This window comes from Diceros bicornis, chromosome 10, assembly GCF_020826845.1.
Source record: "Diceros bicornis minor isolate mBicDic1 chromosome 10, mDicBic1.mat.cur, whole genome shotgun sequence".
Classification (NCBI taxonomy): domain Eukaryota; kingdom Metazoa; phylum Chordata; class Mammalia; order Perissodactyla; family Rhinocerotidae; genus Diceros; species Diceros bicornis.
Window position 1 is genome coordinate 80,714,987 of NC_080749.1, and position 17,701 is coordinate 80,732,687.

A 17,701-nucleotide genomic window follows, 5' to 3' on the forward strand; every position below is an offset into this window, starting at 1 on the left:
CCGCAAAACTCTCCCTTCCCAGTTATTCCCTGAAATAAACATAAATGAAAACAGTCCTCCTAATGGAAGGTTTGGCGATGGCAGCTCTTTGTTTCTCTCCAGTTCCATTGTCAGGGGATGCTACGATGATGATGCTCTAGTTTTAGTTGCTCTTGAAAAGTCTCATTTTACAGTTTAAGAATCCTTCATAAATAATTCTAATAATTATTTACAAAACACTGCTAATGATCCTGTGTTCACAGATCATATATTCCCTGGATCAGTTCATGTTTCCCAAATATATCTAAAACAACATGACCAATATTACTGCATGTTTGAACTGTCTTCTGCCAGTAGTATTAAAGATTTACTGTATTTTGTTTTAATGGGCCATATACAATTAAAATGTGAAAAATATTTTTTGAAACTGAGTTATTGGGTAATAGGAATTTGTGGACAATATTTAAGTAATTTAATATGCAGTAGAATGTTTTTTGTAGATAATTCAAATAATTCTTGGACACTAGTTCTACAGACATGAGATTTGTATTTGGTTATGTTATTCTTTTCTATTTACACAGAGTACTTTGTTGGATATTTCTTCTTTGATTGGTTTTTGTTTTTACAGTGATGAGAAAGAAGAACAGGATCAAAAAGAAAAATTAGTATTGTCAGAAGACTGTGAACTCATTACAATGATTGACGTAATTCCCGGCAGATTAGAAATCACTACTCAACACATTTACTTCTATGATGGCGGCATTGAAAAAGAAGATGGTGAGGAGTTCTGGGGGAATGATTTCTGTTGTTCAATAGTTAAGTATCCCCTTTATCAATCATTAATGAGAAGAAAGCAGTAAAATGGGACTATGGAATTGTAGTCTGTCATGTAAAAGGAGAAATGGAAAGTCTCTATGGGATTAAATTTATTATTCATCAATATATTGAAGGGAGTGCTTTTTAAAATTATCAGTGTTTTTTAAAAGATTTGGCTAGAGGGGATTGCTATAAACTTAAGTTGTAAAATACAATCTTAATTTTATTTGTATGTATACTTACCCTTATAGTCTTATCACCTAATCCTTTATCTGAAAATAAAAGGATATTTAAATCTAAGATGCCAACAGAAAGAGAAAAGGAAAAATGTTTCTAAGATATAATATTCAGAATTTTTCTCTAGTCTCATGAAAAGGAAGTAGAGTAGTTAAGGAATTTTTTAAAATTTTAAAAGAAACTCTTTAAATGTCAGCTAAATTTAACAAATGGATTTTATGATACAAAACATGAATTCCTTTTCCCAAGTGCTACTTTTGTCTGGAACTAGGAGATATTTTCTGCATAGTCACTTTATATAGTACCCCAGTCACAGGATTTCTTCTGTTTTCAGGAGTAGGCTTTGATTTCAAGTGGCCTCATTCTCAAGTTCGAGAGATTCACCTGCGGCGTTACAACTTAAGGAGGTCAGCCCTTGAGATCTTTCATGTTGACCAATCCAACTACTTTCTCAATTTTAAAAAAGAGGTATGTAAGATGCTCCCTTTCTGGAAACCCCAAAGCATTAGCTTGAAATAATTTTCCAACTGGTGAGATGTAATGAAAATTTGGACTGTACTCTTTCATCAAGTCAAAATATTAGAGGAAAAAATCTATACTTTGGGGGCTAAGCAGAGTATGAATTTTTGTTGGGATTTATGCTTAAGTGTTTGGAGGGTGCTAGCTTTCAGGTTTTATATATGGGTAGATAAAGAAGTCAGTAGAACATTGAGTGTCAGCCAGTAGGTGCCTCAGAGTATCCAATTGTAAAATAATATGCCATATATATGATATGACTAGATTTATGAAATGAGGTTGGGTTCAATTCAACCATAATGGGGCATTATTTTTTCTAGGAGTAGAGTAAATTCTTGAATAGTGTAAGTGGTTAAGAGAGAACCACTGAAGCAGGGTTATCTGGGTCAGAGTACCAGCTCCGCCACTAGCTTTGTAACCTTTGGCAAGTTACTTGCCCCCAACCTTCCTTCCCTCGGTCATTTACTTGGGGTCAGACTTGCCTCACGGTCTGACAGCTCTTCCTGCCTTGCCGAGCTCTCTCTCCATTTTCCCTCACAGGCCTCCCTCCTAATAAAATCCTTGCATGTTCAGTTCTGTCTTGGCATCTGCTACTCAGATGACCTGAATTAGCACAGTCAGTAACTAAGTTTCTGTTCGTTGGGGGGTCTCGGTTTACTTATAGATGATTTGATTCAGATGTTTAAAGAGCATATTTCTATATAAAAGGATACTTTTTTACTTTAAAAATAAATTTTCGGGGCCGGCCCGGTGGTGCAAGTGGTTAAGTGCACGCGCTCTGCTGCGGTGGCCTGGGGTTCGCCGGTTCGGATCCCGGGCACGCACTGACGCACCACTTGTCAGGCCATGCTGTGGCGGCGTCCCATATAAAGTAGAGGAAGATGGGCATGGATGTTAGCCCAGGGCCAGTCTTCCTCAGCAAAAAAAAGAGGAGGATTGGCAGATGTTAGCTCAGGGCCGATCTTCCTCATGAAAAAAAATAAGTAAATAAATAAAAATAAATTTTTTCCCATAGGAAAATACAAAGCATGTGTTTTTTAGAAAGCTATGTCATGTAATTAAAGCAAGTACTGTTGAATACTATATGTTTGTATAACTTTATAGTTTTTAAAGCACATTTGTATATAGTATCTAATCTTCATAACAACCTTCAGATTAGATATGATAAATCCCATTATTCCTTTTTTTATAGATGAGGAAACTGAAGTTCAAAGATGAAAATTATTACTTTACATTTATATAGTCCTGAATAATTTACAAAACTGTTAAGGGTAGGCATTATTATGTTTAATGTACAAATGAGACTCAGTAAATTAATTGATTTGCCAAAATGATTAGTAAATGACAGAACTAAATTTGAGCTAGACTTGAGCTAGTTTTCTGATTCAGTGTTTGATGATCAATTCCATTATACACTATAACTTTCTCAAAAATACATGTCTTGACTTCTCCAAGCCTGGTATAGTAGAGAAGTCAAAACATAATCCTCTATTTATGTGAAATGTCCAGAATATGCAAATTCACAGAGACAGAAAGTAGATTAGAGGTTGTCACGGGATGGCATGGCAGGGAGTGGGAATTTGGGAGTGATGGCTAGTGGGTATGGGGTTTCTTTTGGGGATGATGAAAATGTTCCAAAGTTAGATAATGTTGATGGTTGCACAGCTCTGTGAATATACAAAAAAGCCCACTGAACTGTATACTTTAAAAGGGTGAATTTTATGGTGTGTGAATTATATCTCAATAAAACTATTACAAAAGCCATAATCCTGGTTTGTCTTAATTTTTAAGCTATAAAATGCTGTGTTTTATAGGTTAGAAATAAAGTATATAGCAGACTGTTGTCACTTCATTCTCCAAATAGTTATGGAACCAGATCACCACAGGAGGCATTCAAAGCTTCAGGATTGACACAGGTGGGAAATTTTTACAGTCACTGTTTTCGTGTTCATTTCATATCTCAGAATTTTGCTTAAAAGTAAAACTCCCTTCTTCTGATTATTCTATTTTGATTGTCACAGCTGCTGTTCTTCCATTCAGACTGATCTTTTGAGTTGTCTTTGAGTCTTTCTTTGTTTCCCTCACACATACAGTGCCCTGTCTTCCAGCTCCCATATCATTCAGTTTATGGGCATATCTTGTGAATTCTTCTTTCTTAATAATTTTCTTTTATAAAAAAATAACGTGGGATCTTTTTTTAATAATAAAAATAATCCGTGCACGAGGTAAAAAAGGGGAAAATGCAAAAGGCACCCTGGAAAAAAGGCAAAAAAAAAGAGAATCAGCAATCCTTCTATCAGCCAAAGCTAACTATGCTCTCATGTATTTTATCCTCGCCTGTATCCCAACATCTCTTGAACTTGTACTGCCAAAATCCAAGAAAAGGCTATCATTTTTTGCTTTCTAGGACTGTTAGTAGTCTCCTAATTAGGGTCCCTGCCTCCTGGCTCTCTCCTTCCTCCTACATGTGCATTAGTCTTAATCTTAAGTGTTGCTCTTATTCAAAAGCCATCAGCAATTCTTTCCTATTGCTTATGGAATAAGCTTTATTTAGTCAAGTACGTTCCCTGTTTTCTGTGGAATAAACTTTATTCATTATAGTACTGTTTCCTCAATTTGGCATTGAAGAACAATTATAATCAGGCTTTCTCTAAAATCCATATACATAGATTCACTGTTCCCTGTAAGTATGTCCTTTGATTAAGGAGCACAGTAAACTTAGAGGGGAATATTAATCTGTCAGCAGAACCCTGAGCACACCCACTCTGGGTAGAGCAGTTAGCAGGCTAGGTACACTGAGGTGATTGAAAGAAAATAATGATCACGTCTTTCTTTAGAAAATTTTGGGGCCGGCCCCGTGGCTTGGCGGTTAGGTGCGCATGCTCCGCTGCTGGCGGCCCCGGTTCGGATCCTGGGTGCGCACCGATGCACCGCTTCTCCGGCCATGCTGGGGCCGCGTCCCATGTACAGCGGCTAGAAGGATGTGCAGCTATGACATACAACTATCTACTGGGGCTTTGGGGGTAAAAAAGAAAGAAAGAAAGAAAATTTTGTCTCTAATGTAGCAAAATCCCATCTACCATTGCTCCATAAAGGCAGTTTTCTGAGGATAGTTAATGTAATGTTTATTTAAAATTTGTAGAGGCCGGCCCCATGGCTTAGCGGTTAAGTGTATGCGCTCTGCTGCTGGCAGCCCAGGTTCGGATCCCGGGCACACACGGACGCACCGCTTCTCTGGCCATGCTGAGGCCGCGTCCCACATACAGCAACTAGAAGGATGTACAGCTATAACATACAACAATCTACTGGGGCTTTGGGGGGGAAAAATAAATAAATAAAATCTTTAAAATTTGTAGACCATTTTAGTACATTAAGATACTGATTTTTTAATATGTGCATTTATTATGAAAATTTCAATTTATAACAGAAAATTTTCAAAGTTGGACAGTCCTACAATTAAAATTAAGATATTCAAATAAAATATTTATTTAATTAAAGAAAAGACTTACTTCTTATGAAGATCTTCTAGACTGTAGTGTAAGATTTATGTTGAATTTTCTGTTCCTTTTCTAGAGACGAGTTTTTAAAAGGAAGTGAATTTAGTAAAAGTATATTGATTTTATCTCCCTGTTAAGCCTTTTTTAAAGCCCTGTTCCTTTTATCAGAAAGATGGTAGAGATAATGGAAACAAAAATTATGTTAGTACTGTCAGTAATAGTTACTGATTTCTAAGAAACAGATTAATTTTGATTTTGTTCTTTTTTTGTGCTGTCTAGAAATGGGTAAACAGAGAGATATCAAATTTTGACTACCTCATTCAAATAAATACAATGGCAGGACGAACCTATAATGACCTTGCGCAGTATCCTGTGGTAAGTTTTATATAAATCTCATAAATATGGTGCCTTCATAATACACAAAAATATATGTGCGTGATAGTTATTTTTTATTTTGAAAAAAGATATAAAAACATTCTTGCCTTTATGTATATTTTCTACCCTACTTTTTTCAAGAACTATATGTACCTGAAGACCAATTAAAAAATAAAAGCCTTTTTTCTTTTACTTCATTGAAAATATTCCAGTGGAATTACAGGAAATAATGCTTCTAAGTATTGAACTAAAGATGAATAAACTCTTGCAACAGGGAAAAAATATTTGTAAAGACTATCCCTTTTTGTCTTTAGATAAGCATTTGATATTAGATATGGGGATAGTAGCTTCTCTAGGAAGGAATGTGTAAATTGTAAATTGTGGCTCTTTTAGTTTCCCTGGATTTTACAAGATTATACTTCAGAAGAGTTGGACCTTAATAACCCATCTGTATTTCGAGATCTTTCCAAACCAATTGGGGTAGTTAATGATAAAAATGCCAAAGCCATGCGAGAAAAGTAAGTGCCTTTTATCCCTTTTGAAAGATACATCACTTGTTTGAATTTGTGTTGATTTCTACTGTGGCCAACCAAGTGTTCCTTTTTTAAATGCACAACTACTTTTAATAATCAGAGTCTGATAATTCCTTCAGTAAGTTTTCTTGAAAATATATCAGTTGCCCTTCAAGTATATTAACTATAGTCTGTTATTTCCCTTCTTTGTCAAATTTAAATTGATTAGAATTTCTTTTCACCTCATAAAAAGTACATGCTAAAGGGTAATGGGTTCTTGAAATTTTTCTTTCCAGGTATTTTAGACTTAATAACCTACTAATCCAACATGTAAAAATATTCATCTAATATAATATTTTAGTAGATATAAAATTAATAATACTAACCTATTCGTGAATAATGTGAATAAAGAACAGTGAAATGTGTGGAAATTTAGAGAGTGTCATTTTAATAAAGAAACAAAATTTTTATTCTTGTACATATTTATGATCCACCCTGTAAATGTCTCACAATCTTTTGTTTTTCCAAAGCCAGCTGCTGACAGGTAAAAGGACAATCTGATTTCCCGTTTTCTCCGTGTAAACTTGTGGAGGACTTGTCAGTCATGACTTCTAATAATAAGGACATAGAACTGTTTTGCAAACGAACTTAGTTGTAGATTTATTTGGGGACAATAATAAAAAAAAGGCTTTTTTTAACACTTCCACCGGAAATACTCAAGTAACTTATTTTATTGATAATCAAAGATATAAGTTGTTTCAAATTTCAGTAGCATATTTGCTTGCATGGATACAAATGACTTTGACCTGAAAACTTTTTTTTTATTCCCCTGAATTTTAATAACTTCTATGTAAAAGGAAATTGGCCTTAGTTTGATGAACTGATTAGTATTTTGGGTTAAAAATTGCATTGCTTTTTATTGCCTCCAAAAAACTGTTCATTTTTATTCATATTTTATACCCACTAATTCAGATGTCATCACTCAAAACAATTATACATTTGACTATCAGTAATAGTGCTTGCAGAATCACTGTATCTATCCTTTGCAAATAATTTGGTTTGGGCCTTCTTCCTATCCGCCAGCTCCTTCTTCTTTTACCTTTAGATTGTTAGGTGTTCATTTCTGCAGTTTTTGACTGATCCTCTGTAATTTTTTTCCGTTACCTTGGCCATGAAAGGATGTCTAATTATCACATTGTTTGTGATGTCTAAATATCACAATAGCAGAAAAATAGAAACAACTTAAATATCTAAAAGTAAGAAATAGTAAAATTGTCATACATACCTGTTAAAAATACCATGTACCTGTTAAAAATAGACTAATCAATCATTTGGAAAGATGTTAATAGAAAATTGTTAAATAAGTTGTGAACAATATATTATGTGTAACACTTTTATATTAAAATATATTTGTGTATTAATTTGTTCATTAAAGATTGACATGTTCACCAAAGTGTTAATATTAATTACCTCTGGGAAATGCATTTGTAGTTGATCTTATGTTTCTTCTTTTCTGGTTCTCTGTGTTTTCTAATTTATTTACAGTGAACATGTATTATTGCATAATACAAAACTGTTCCAGAATCCAGTATTAATCACATTTCATTGTTCAGAAAAAAATATTAACAAATAAAATTATTTTTGATTTATTAACATGGTGTGATGATACAAATACATAGATAATAAAACATATTAAAAAGGACTTCTTAAAAACTATGTTTTCAGCAATGCAATACAAGTTTTGTCTTCCTAATTTAATTTTACTATTGTGGTTATAAAACTTTAGTTTCTTTTTTTAGATATGAAAATTTTGAGGATCCTATGGGAACTATTGATAAATTTCATTATGGTACTCACTACTCAAATTCTGCCGGGGTTATGCACTATCTAATTCGTACAGAACCATTCACCACCCTCCACATCCAGCTTCAGAGTGGAAGGTATGTTTTGGGTAAATAAGGTATTTTCTTCAGACTGTATGTTAGTGTTGAAACTTTTTGCCTTCATATCATGTGCTGTCTAACAGGGCCTTATCTTTTTTATTCTCCTCTATTAGATTTTGATTCATATAATAACCTCTAGATAAAAATAGTCAAACTAGTTTAAGAATGAGTCATTCAAACTGACTTAAACAAATGACTTGTAAGATGACTTCTTTTTTACTATTATGCAGTGTACCTTTGTGATTCTTACTGGTTTTAGGAACATACCAGAAATTTAGAGTTAGAAATGATTTAGACCTAGATCCAAGACATTTACCAGCGTTTCAAACCTAATCAATGCTATGTAGTCCTCCTAAAAATATTTACTAATCAAGAAGAATGAAAAGAGGGAGGAATGAGGGGCTCTTAAATTATTAGTAGCAGCTCGGACAGGTCTATGATGCCGTTGTATCATATTACCTGTCAGTATTATAATTTACCTGTGTTTCACATTTTCCTAATGATCCTAAAGAAGCAAACTTCTCCATAAATCCTCCAGTTCCCCATGTATCCTCCACGTAGCTCTCTACTTATTCACATTTTGTCTCCAGGTTGCTGTATTCTCTAACACTATCATTTTGCCTTTCCTACCCAATTGAGAGCTATGTAAACATTGCCTATTCTCCTCTCTTTCCATGTAGCTTTTATCTTAAAATTAGCCTAGGTCCCTTATTCCTGGGTCTTTAGTACAGTGAGCCTTGACTTTCAAGAAGAGACTCTGTCCTCAAGATCACTACACTTCTCCAAATGTTACGTTTGCCATGATAGCGGGTAATTTTTCCCCGAGTAAAGTATAACTGGGTCTTTTCAGCTTTTAATGCTTTTATGAATAAATTATTTTTTAACAATGCTTCAAAAATAGATTGTGCTTCAAAGGGCAACATCAAGAAAGTGAAAAGACAACCCACTCAGTGGGTGAAAATATTTACAAATTTTATATCTTGTAAGGGACTTGTATCTAGAATATGTAAAGAACAATGCAATAATAAAAAGACAAGTGACCCAATTAAAAACGGAACAAAGGATCTAAATGGACGTTTCTCCAAAGAAGATATACAAATGTCCAATAAACACATGAAAAGATGTTCAACATCATTCGTAATCAGAGAAATTCAAATCAAAACCAAATTGAGATACTTCTTCACACCCACAAGGCTGGCTATAATCAAAAAGACAGATAATACCTAGTGTTGACGAGCATGTAGAAAAATTGGAACCCTTAAGGAACTCCTGGTGCGGATGTAAAATGATGCAGCCTCTGTTGAAAACAATCTGGCAGTTCTTCAAAGGGTTGAACAGAGAATTACCATATAACCCTGCAATCCCACTCCTAGATATATACCCAAGATAATTGAAAACATATGTTCACACAAAAGCTCATACACAAATGTACATAGCTCATTATTTATAATAGCCAAAAAATGGGAACAACCGAAATGTCCATCAATTGATAAAGGAATAAATAAAATGTGGTATATCCATACAATGGAATATTATTTGGCCATAAATAAATAAAAGGAATGAAAGATTGACACATGCTATGACATGGGTGAACCTTGAAAACAGTATGCTAAATAAAATAAGCTAGACACAAAACGCTACGTATTGTATGTTATACAGTCATCCCTTGGTATCTGAGGGGTATTGGTTCCAGGACCCCGGCAGATACCAAAATCCTTAGATGCTCAAGTCCCTTGTATGAAATGGTATAGAATTTGCGTATAACCTACGCGTATCCTCTCGTATACTTTAAATCATCTCTAGATTACTTATAATGCCTAATACAGTGTAAATGCTATGCAAATAGTTGTTATACTGCATTGTTTAGGGAATAATGACAATTTAAAAAGTGTGCACCTTCAGTACAGACACAACCGTCAACAGGCCGCTGGTTGAATCAGCGGATTCGGAACCTGCAGGTTGAGAAGGCTGCCTGTACGTGAAATGTACAAAACAGGCAAATCCTCAGAGACAGAAAGTGAATTAGTAGTTGCCATCTGGTGGAGGTAGGGTGAAAGGAGAGTGACTGCTAATAGATACAGGGTTTGTTTTTGGAATGATGAAAATATTCTAAAATTGATTGTGGTGTTGGTTGCACAACTCTGTGAATATGCTGAAAATCATTGACTTGTCCCCTTTAAAAGGGTGAATTGTATATATGTTAATTATATCTCAGTAAAGTTGTTTTCCCCCACCCAAACAAAAAGATTCTACCATTAAAGCTGTACCTCTTCTTGAATTTGGGTACACCATCATTAGACTTTATTGATGACCCAATTATTGATTAAATTAAATTCAGAGTTCTGCTAAGTTCAGGTCTGCCTCAAAGTAAGATTGGTAGGCATAAAAAGAGTCAAATTAGTCATCAGTGTTACTTAGTAAGTCGTTATTTACTAAAGAAATCTAGGAAAACAATGTCAAAGGAGAGAAACAGGAGGGTTTATGCGTTTTCTGATTAAAGAAAGCGTAGTGAAATGGCAGCATGACCGCTGGAGCTTCTTTCAACTTCCTTAGGCCCGTAATGGAGCTTAACAATCAAGTTAAGATAACAGTGTACGCAAGCAAAGGATAAAAGCTTTAGCCACAGAACTGTTTTCCTAGCTAATCCTCTGGTTTTTAGCAGAAGAGTTGGTAAAGATATTTCTGATTGAGGATTAAATCAGCAGCATTCCTATAGCTCTGTTAACCACATATATTAATAGTGTAATACTTAAGAGTGATAAACTCTGTGATTTTAAAACATCCAAATAACATTTATTCACTTTCTGTAATAGATTTTACACAGCAAGAATTATGCCATTTTTAAAAATCTCTTTGGTTTATATTTTATTTCTTGGAATTTTCTCCAGTGTGGTTTGGTTTTCAGCTATTTTAGCTAAGATGGTACTAGTGATTAAAATTATAATATTTAGTTCCTGACAACAAAATATGAAAGATTATCATAAGAAGGAGAGCAAATTGTGTTTTTAGATGTTAAAGAGAAAGATTAAAAAAGAGAAACTGTAATCATTAGGAAATCTGAAGGGAGTTTAAAGGTTTGTTTCCTGCCTGTTGTTGCTCTCATTCAATATTTGCTGTTCTTTTAATCTCCACATGCAGGTTTGACTGTGCAGATCGACAGTTCCATTCCATCCCTGCTACCTGGCAGGCTCTCATGGACAATCCAAATGATGTGAAGGAACTTATTCCTGAATTCTTCTATTTCCCAGAATTTTTGGAAAATCAAAATGGTAAGAAATAGGATATTAAAATTTTGATGCAACAGGTCCCAATGGAGGATCGTGAAAAATATTTTTCAGGACATTTTTGTGATGTCCTATAGATGACTTAAGGTCCATTGTGTCTGTATACTACTCAGTGACAGGGCTTAACTGATGCCCAGGCACTACTCTTACCTTTCAGGGAAGTGCCACAGTGACTGAGATGAATGAGTCGGACTGAAATTGCTAAGAGAGTCTATCAGAGTACAGTGTCTACCAGAGAAGCAAAATGGCCATATGCTTTTCCAGCCATATAGCCCCTTAGGTTAAAAGTGTTTGAGTTAGAGAAGATGAGGATTTAAACCAGGGTCCAGCAAACTACAGTCCATGGGCCAAATCCCTGGGCAAACTCATGTGTTTATGAAGTTTTGTTGGAGCACAGCCAGCCAATTCATTAACATATAGACTGTGGCTGCTTTCACAGTATAATGGCAGATTTGAGTAGTTGCAACAGAGACCATAGGGCTCACGAAGCCAAAAATATCTATTCTTTGACCCTTTATAGAAAAAGTTTGCTGACTCCTGACTTAGAGCAGAAGACATGAGGCAAATTGAAAATAATGACAGAGTATAAGTTACCACAATATTTGAAAAGTCGTACTATGTTTTTGAAGTAGAGAATCATGAAGCTAAATAGTCTTTAAAAATATCGAAATGCTTTTTCTATGAGATAGTTATAAGGAAATTGGTAAGATTGTTACTACTGATGTTCTTTAGGGAAATTCCTGTCTCAGAAGGCCATTACCAACTTCTTTTGCCTCCCCTAGCAAGTAATGTTAATGTTTGACCCTTTGCTTGCTCAGTAGACTTGTTTGTCTTACTGGAGAGAGCATATCCAGGCCTTGACGTCCTTTGATCATGCACTCTGGGACAGGCTATTGGAGGCAGGGCATCTGGTTTTCAGAGTCAGACAGTTAGAATTGGTCACTTTCAAAGAATCAAGTGAATCTGTTGACTGAGTCTGATCCTAGACTGTTAGCCCTAGGACTGGAGTCTCCTAAAGCAGGGTATCTGGGATAGGAGGATGAGCAGATTAAATTTGGAACTTAAGGTACTCTCAGCTTGACAATTTCTGACATTCCCCAGAGCCAGTTGCTGTCTTGCATGACTGTGCTGGAGGCTTCCATTTCTAACTATAATTGCCTCTGTCTGAAATGAGCTGGGTGGGAAAAAGCAAAGTATACTAGTTAGAATGCCAGCAAATATTAGTTAATATTATCATTAGTTAATAAAACAAATATTAATAAAACCAAGCCATAATTGTGCGAGCAAGAAAATTTTAGTATTTTCCTTAGTAAAAACCCTGCGGTATGGTAGTTTCAAGTAACTCAGCAACATCATCAAAGCCAAGTCTTTCTGTATTTTCACTCCGCTCTTCTGTTTTGACTTGGTCCTCAACTAGTTCTTCTCATTGTTACAAATGACTAAAGCAGTTCTAGGCATCACAGGCAGATACAATAGCATCTTAGAAAGAAGTGAGACTATTAATTCTTTGTGTCGTTTCTTTGTGTGTGTGTGTGTGAGGAAGATCAGCCCTGAGCTAACATCCATGGCAATCCTCCTCTTGGTTTTTTTTTTTTTTTTTTTTTTTTTTTTGCTAAGGAAAACTGGCCCTGAGCTAACATCCGTGCCCATCTTCCTTCACTTTATGTGGGACGCCGCCACAGCATGGCCTGACAAGCGGTGCGTCGGTGCACGCCCGGGATCCGAACCCAGGCCACCAGCAGCAGAGTGCGTGCACTTAACCGCTATGCCATGGGGCCGGCCCCTGTGTCATTTCTTAAGAGCGAGAAAACCTCTCTCATAATCTCCCCTCATTGTCCAGAGCTGGATCATATACCAACCCTACACCAGTCACCTGCAACAGGCGTGGCGTGAAATAATAGGGCAGGGATGGACGCTTGAATAAAATCCAGTTTCTGCTACCAAATAAGGAGGAATGGTTGTCAGGTGGCCAACAATATCTGCTGTACAGTGATTGAGTTAACAAAGCCACAGATCCTGTGCACCCTGTCATCCTGTGACATTTAAACCTCTCTCCAACTTTGGGACACACTGATATTTTAAGGCAGCTTCTTTTTTTTTTGGTGAGGAAGATAAGCCCTGAGCTAACATCCGTTGCCAATCCCCCTCTTTTTGCTGAAGAAGATTGGCCCTGAGCTAACATCTGTGTCCATCTTCCTCTACTTTATATGTGGGACACCGCCACAGCCTGGCTTGATAAGCAGCGTGTAGGTCCACACCCGGGATCCAAACCTGCGAACCCTGGGCCGCAGAAGCGGAGCACATGAACTAAACCACTATGCTACCGGGCCAGCCCCTAGGCAGCTTCTTTTATGAATGTCTGTTTGGTTAACACTTTTCTCTCCCCACACTGCATAAACAAGAAAACCTCATCTTTGGGACAATTTTGTCAAAATACTGTGTTCTAACTATATGAGCAAATCTTTATAATGTCAGTGTCTACTTAGAATAGTGGTATATTAAGGTACTGTTCTTCCATAGGACATATATTACTCTTCCATTGAGTGAGATTAAGGTATAAGTTACACCAGAAAGCTCTAAGGAGCTATGTTTTGTAAATTGACCATTGGAGGGACTGTGTTAATAATTTTTAATATAAGAAGAATACTTAATGTTGTATTTTTGTTCGGATTAAGGTTTTGGTCATAGCTATAGTTTCCCCCACTTTTCTTTATAATTTTATTTATTTATTTATTTTTCCCCCCAAAGTCCCACTAGGTAGTTGTATGTCATAGCTGCACATCCTTCTAGTTGCTGTATGTGGGATGTGGCCTCAGCGTGGCCGGAGAAGTGGTGCATCGGTGGGAGCCCGTGATCTGAACCCGGGCCGCCAGCAGCGGAGAGCACGCACTTAACCCCTAAGCCATGGGGCCGGACCTCCCCCACTTTTCTTAACAGAAAATCAATTAATAATCTGATTTACCATGTAATAACTAATTTAAAACTATTTTATTTTCATTTATCTTTTTAACCAACTGATAAAATGCATTCCAATAGATAAAAATTATTTTTACCTGTTCAATAAATTTAGAGCAAGAAGGGAACTTGGTGGGGCCAGCCCGGTGGCATAGTGGTTAAGTTCGTACACTGCGCTTCAGCAGCCCAGGGTTCACAGGTTTCAATCCCAGGCGCAGACCTATGCACCATTCATCAAGCCATGCTGTAGTGGCATCCCACATACAAAATAGAGGAGGAAGGGCGTGGATGTTAACTCAGGGCGGATCTTCCTCAGCAAAAAGAGGAGGATTGGCAATAGATATTAGCTCAGGGCCAATCTTCCTCACCAAAAAAAAAAGAGGGGGAACTTGATTCTCACCTTTCACTCTTAATTAAAGAAGGAAAAAAGCCTTCCGTTTTGCTAAGGAATGTGCCCTCATACTTATTTTACTTGATTTATTTAAATCTAAAATGATTTGGTACATTTATCTTTTACATGTCTTAGAATTTAACTTGGGTCGTCTACAAGTTTCCAAAGAACTAGTGAATGATGTCATCCTCCCCAAATGGGCTAAGTCAGCTGAAGATTTCATCTATAAACATAGGAAAGCTCTGGTAAGATTTTTGTGTTTAATTATGAGACAGATTAATAAAGATGTATATGTTTTCCAAAGGATCAAATAAAGTATATCTGACTATTAATTATTTTTCTAGATTAATTTGTAATCTATTATATATGCTGTTTTAGAAAGTATAGTAATTTATTTTGAGGTTATAAATCTTCTGATATAGTGAGAATATAGTACAGTCACATGGATATATAGCAAAAAAAATTCAGTCTATAGGATATCTGCCTATTATATGTGAAACTAGTCATGCACCACATAACAATGTTTCAATCAAGGACGGACCATGGATACGACAGTGGGGTCCATAAGATTAGTACTATGTAGCCTAGGTTGTAGTAGGTAGTAGGCTGTACTGTCTAGGTTTGTGTAAGTACCCTCTACGATGTTCACACAACAACAAAATCACCTAATGATACATTTCTCAGAACATATCCCTGTTGGTTAAGCAACTTGTGACTGTACTCCAATCACCAACCTGATGTAGCTTGATATTTTGCAGTTCCCACATTTGTTTCAAGCCTAACAGGACAAGTATGTTTTTGTTTTCTCTGAAGGGTTTCAGTAAGTTTTTAATAAGACAACTAAGTCCTAAATGCCACTTTAAAAAAGTATAACTAGTTTTTGGTTAAATTTCCAATTTGGAACTGAAGGACTAATGAGAGTTACTTGAACACTGATATTGTGTTATTATCTTGCAGATGATGTGGTCCCTCTGCCTGCAATAGCCCACTTAGTTCTCTTTCTAAACCAAAATGTTGCAGACTCTGACAATAACTAGGCCAGTATTGGGAAACATTCCTTGTCATTAGTACATAGCTTGTCAAATTTACGAAATTCTGGATTAGATTATAATATTTGTAAACAATAACCCTATGCATGAATAAAGAATTGGGCAAAAAAATAAAGCAACTCTGAAAAAATAATCTGTTACTTATCAGCTAGCCAGGAACTTCTCAGATGCTTTCCTCTGTATTATCTATGACATGAAGTAGAGGTCCAGGGTTTTAGAAAGACATGCTCCTTATTAGTACCTTAGAAGTTTGTGTTTCAGTTATGTATTGCTGTGTAACAAACTATCTCAAAATTTAGTGGCTTAAACTATAGCCATTTTGTTATCTCTCAACACTTCTGTGAGTTGACAGTTCTCAATTGGGCAATTCTCCTGGTCTTGCTTGTGATCCTCATGCCCTTTCAGTCATGTGGCAGCTAAGGTTGGCGTCTTCTGGAGGCTGCATTGAGACACTGGGATACTAGACTTTTCTCCCTCTCCATGTATCTCAAGGATCTCTCCTCTTCATATGGTCTCTCTAGCTGGGTGGCCAGACTTCTTACATGACAGCTCAGGGTTCCCTAAGAGTGCAAAAGTAGAAGCTTCCACAGTTTCTTAAGGCTTAAGACTGCAAACTGTCAAGGTATCACTTCTGCCACCTTGTAATGGTTAAACAGTAACAGAATCAGTGCAGATTCAGGAGGAGGGAAAGTAAACTCCATCTCTCAATGGCGGGAGTGAGAAAGAATGTGCAACCATCTTCACTCCACCACACGCAGTCTGCCCTCTGGCCACAAATTATTTACTTTCCTCCTACATGCAAAGTGTACATACTTCCTCTCAGGACCCTTCCAAAGTCTCATCTTATTAACGCAAGGATCTGTAAACTTTTTCTGTAAAGGACCAGATAGTAAATATTTTCCTTGATTATATGGTCTGTGTTGAAATTCTGCCATTGTAGTGCAAAAGATAGTGGGTGTGGTTGTGTTCTACTAATCTACAAATCTGGCAGCCCACAGGCAGTAGTTTGCTGATCCCTGCATTAAGGCAGGAGGCCTGAAGTCCAGAATCATCTTAGTCATCTAAATCAAGTCCATGTGTAGATGAAGCTATGCTGGTGTGTCTCCTCTTGGATCTGAAGACTGTGAAGTAGAGACAAGTTATCTGCCCCCACATAACAACAGTTGTGTGACAAGGACAGGAGAACAATAGTAGACACTCCCATTCAAAAGGGAGAGAAAAACAAGAGGCACCCAGCAGTACTGGTTTATAACAGTTTGGAATTCCAGCAGGGCCATGCTCTCAGCTCTTTTGTCAGGGCTGAGTGCTGTTCCCTGAGAGTGGTTCTCCATGACTCTTTCTGAGTCATTCTTTCTTTTCCATTAAAAAAAAAAAAAAACATTGTTTATGTGAGTGTCTTTATCAGCCTCTTTCCCAGCATAGTAAGTTGGAGCCAAAAGTCTCTCTTCATTTTTGAACGGTTTCTATCTCAGTCTGAATGAAACCAAACACAAACAGGTTTGTTTATCTGATGTGCAGCAAAGCCAATCACCGATACATCAGGTTTGTAGCAAGGAAAGAGGTTTATTATCGAAAGGCAACCAGACGAGGAGATGGGAGCTAAAATTCAAGTCCATCTCCCCGAAGGGGAAAAGGTAAGGGTTTTTCTCTGGGGTTTTAGGTAGGGGAGCAGAAGCATGTGGCCTTGCTGGCTGGCACCTTCAGCCTGTGTTTGGCCTTGTGAGACTGAATCTCCTTTCTTCTTGACTGTCTGGACGTTGGCTTTCCAGAAAAACAACTCACTCATATACTAAGGAGAGACAGAAAGATCTGGTTAGTTTTAAACAAGGGTTGATTATGCTGAGTATGCACAGCTGCAGTTAGCAAAGCTTATCTCAATTTTTTTCTTCTAGCCTAGGGAAAATTTTAACTCATTTGTTCTCAGTCTCATGAACTAATAAAAGTTCTTTTAAAATGTTATAGGTTTCTTGTGCATCAACTCTGTTGGACAAAAACCATTCCACAGTACTGTACAATACAGTCCTTTATCTCCTTTGGGCCGAATGGGAGGCTCCTATGGGAAAATGCCCTTAAGATTCTTAAGATGCTCTATTTTCTAGTTGAGTGGGTCTGTGAGGTACAACCTTAAATCTTTGAGGTCTCAACAG

General features: G+C 36.6%; 1 protein-coding gene across 4 annotated transcripts in view; it reads left to right on the forward strand.

Annotated features, from left to right (window-relative positions):
• NBEAL1 (neurobeachin like 1) overlaps positions 1-17,701 on the forward strand; it is a 148,011-nt gene that overhangs the window by 105,180 nt on the left and 25,130 nt on the right. For all 4 annotated transcript variants that reach the window (XM_058549638.1, XM_058549641.1, XM_058549640.1 and 1 more), the window contains 8 exons: positions 608-756; positions 1,367-1,500; positions 3,363-3,464; positions 5,325-5,420; positions 5,814-5,938; positions 7,732-7,872; positions 11,014-11,144; positions 14,641-14,750. In XM_058549638.1, coding sequence (XP_058405621.1) covers positions 608-756; positions 1,367-1,500; positions 3,363-3,464; positions 5,325-5,420; positions 5,814-5,938; positions 7,732-7,872; positions 11,014-11,144; positions 14,641-14,750 — 988 coding nt within the window. The remainder of the gene's footprint in view (positions 1-607; positions 757-1,366; positions 1,501-3,362; positions 3,465-5,324; positions 5,421-5,813; positions 5,939-7,731; positions 7,873-11,013; positions 11,145-14,640; positions 14,751-17,701) is intronic.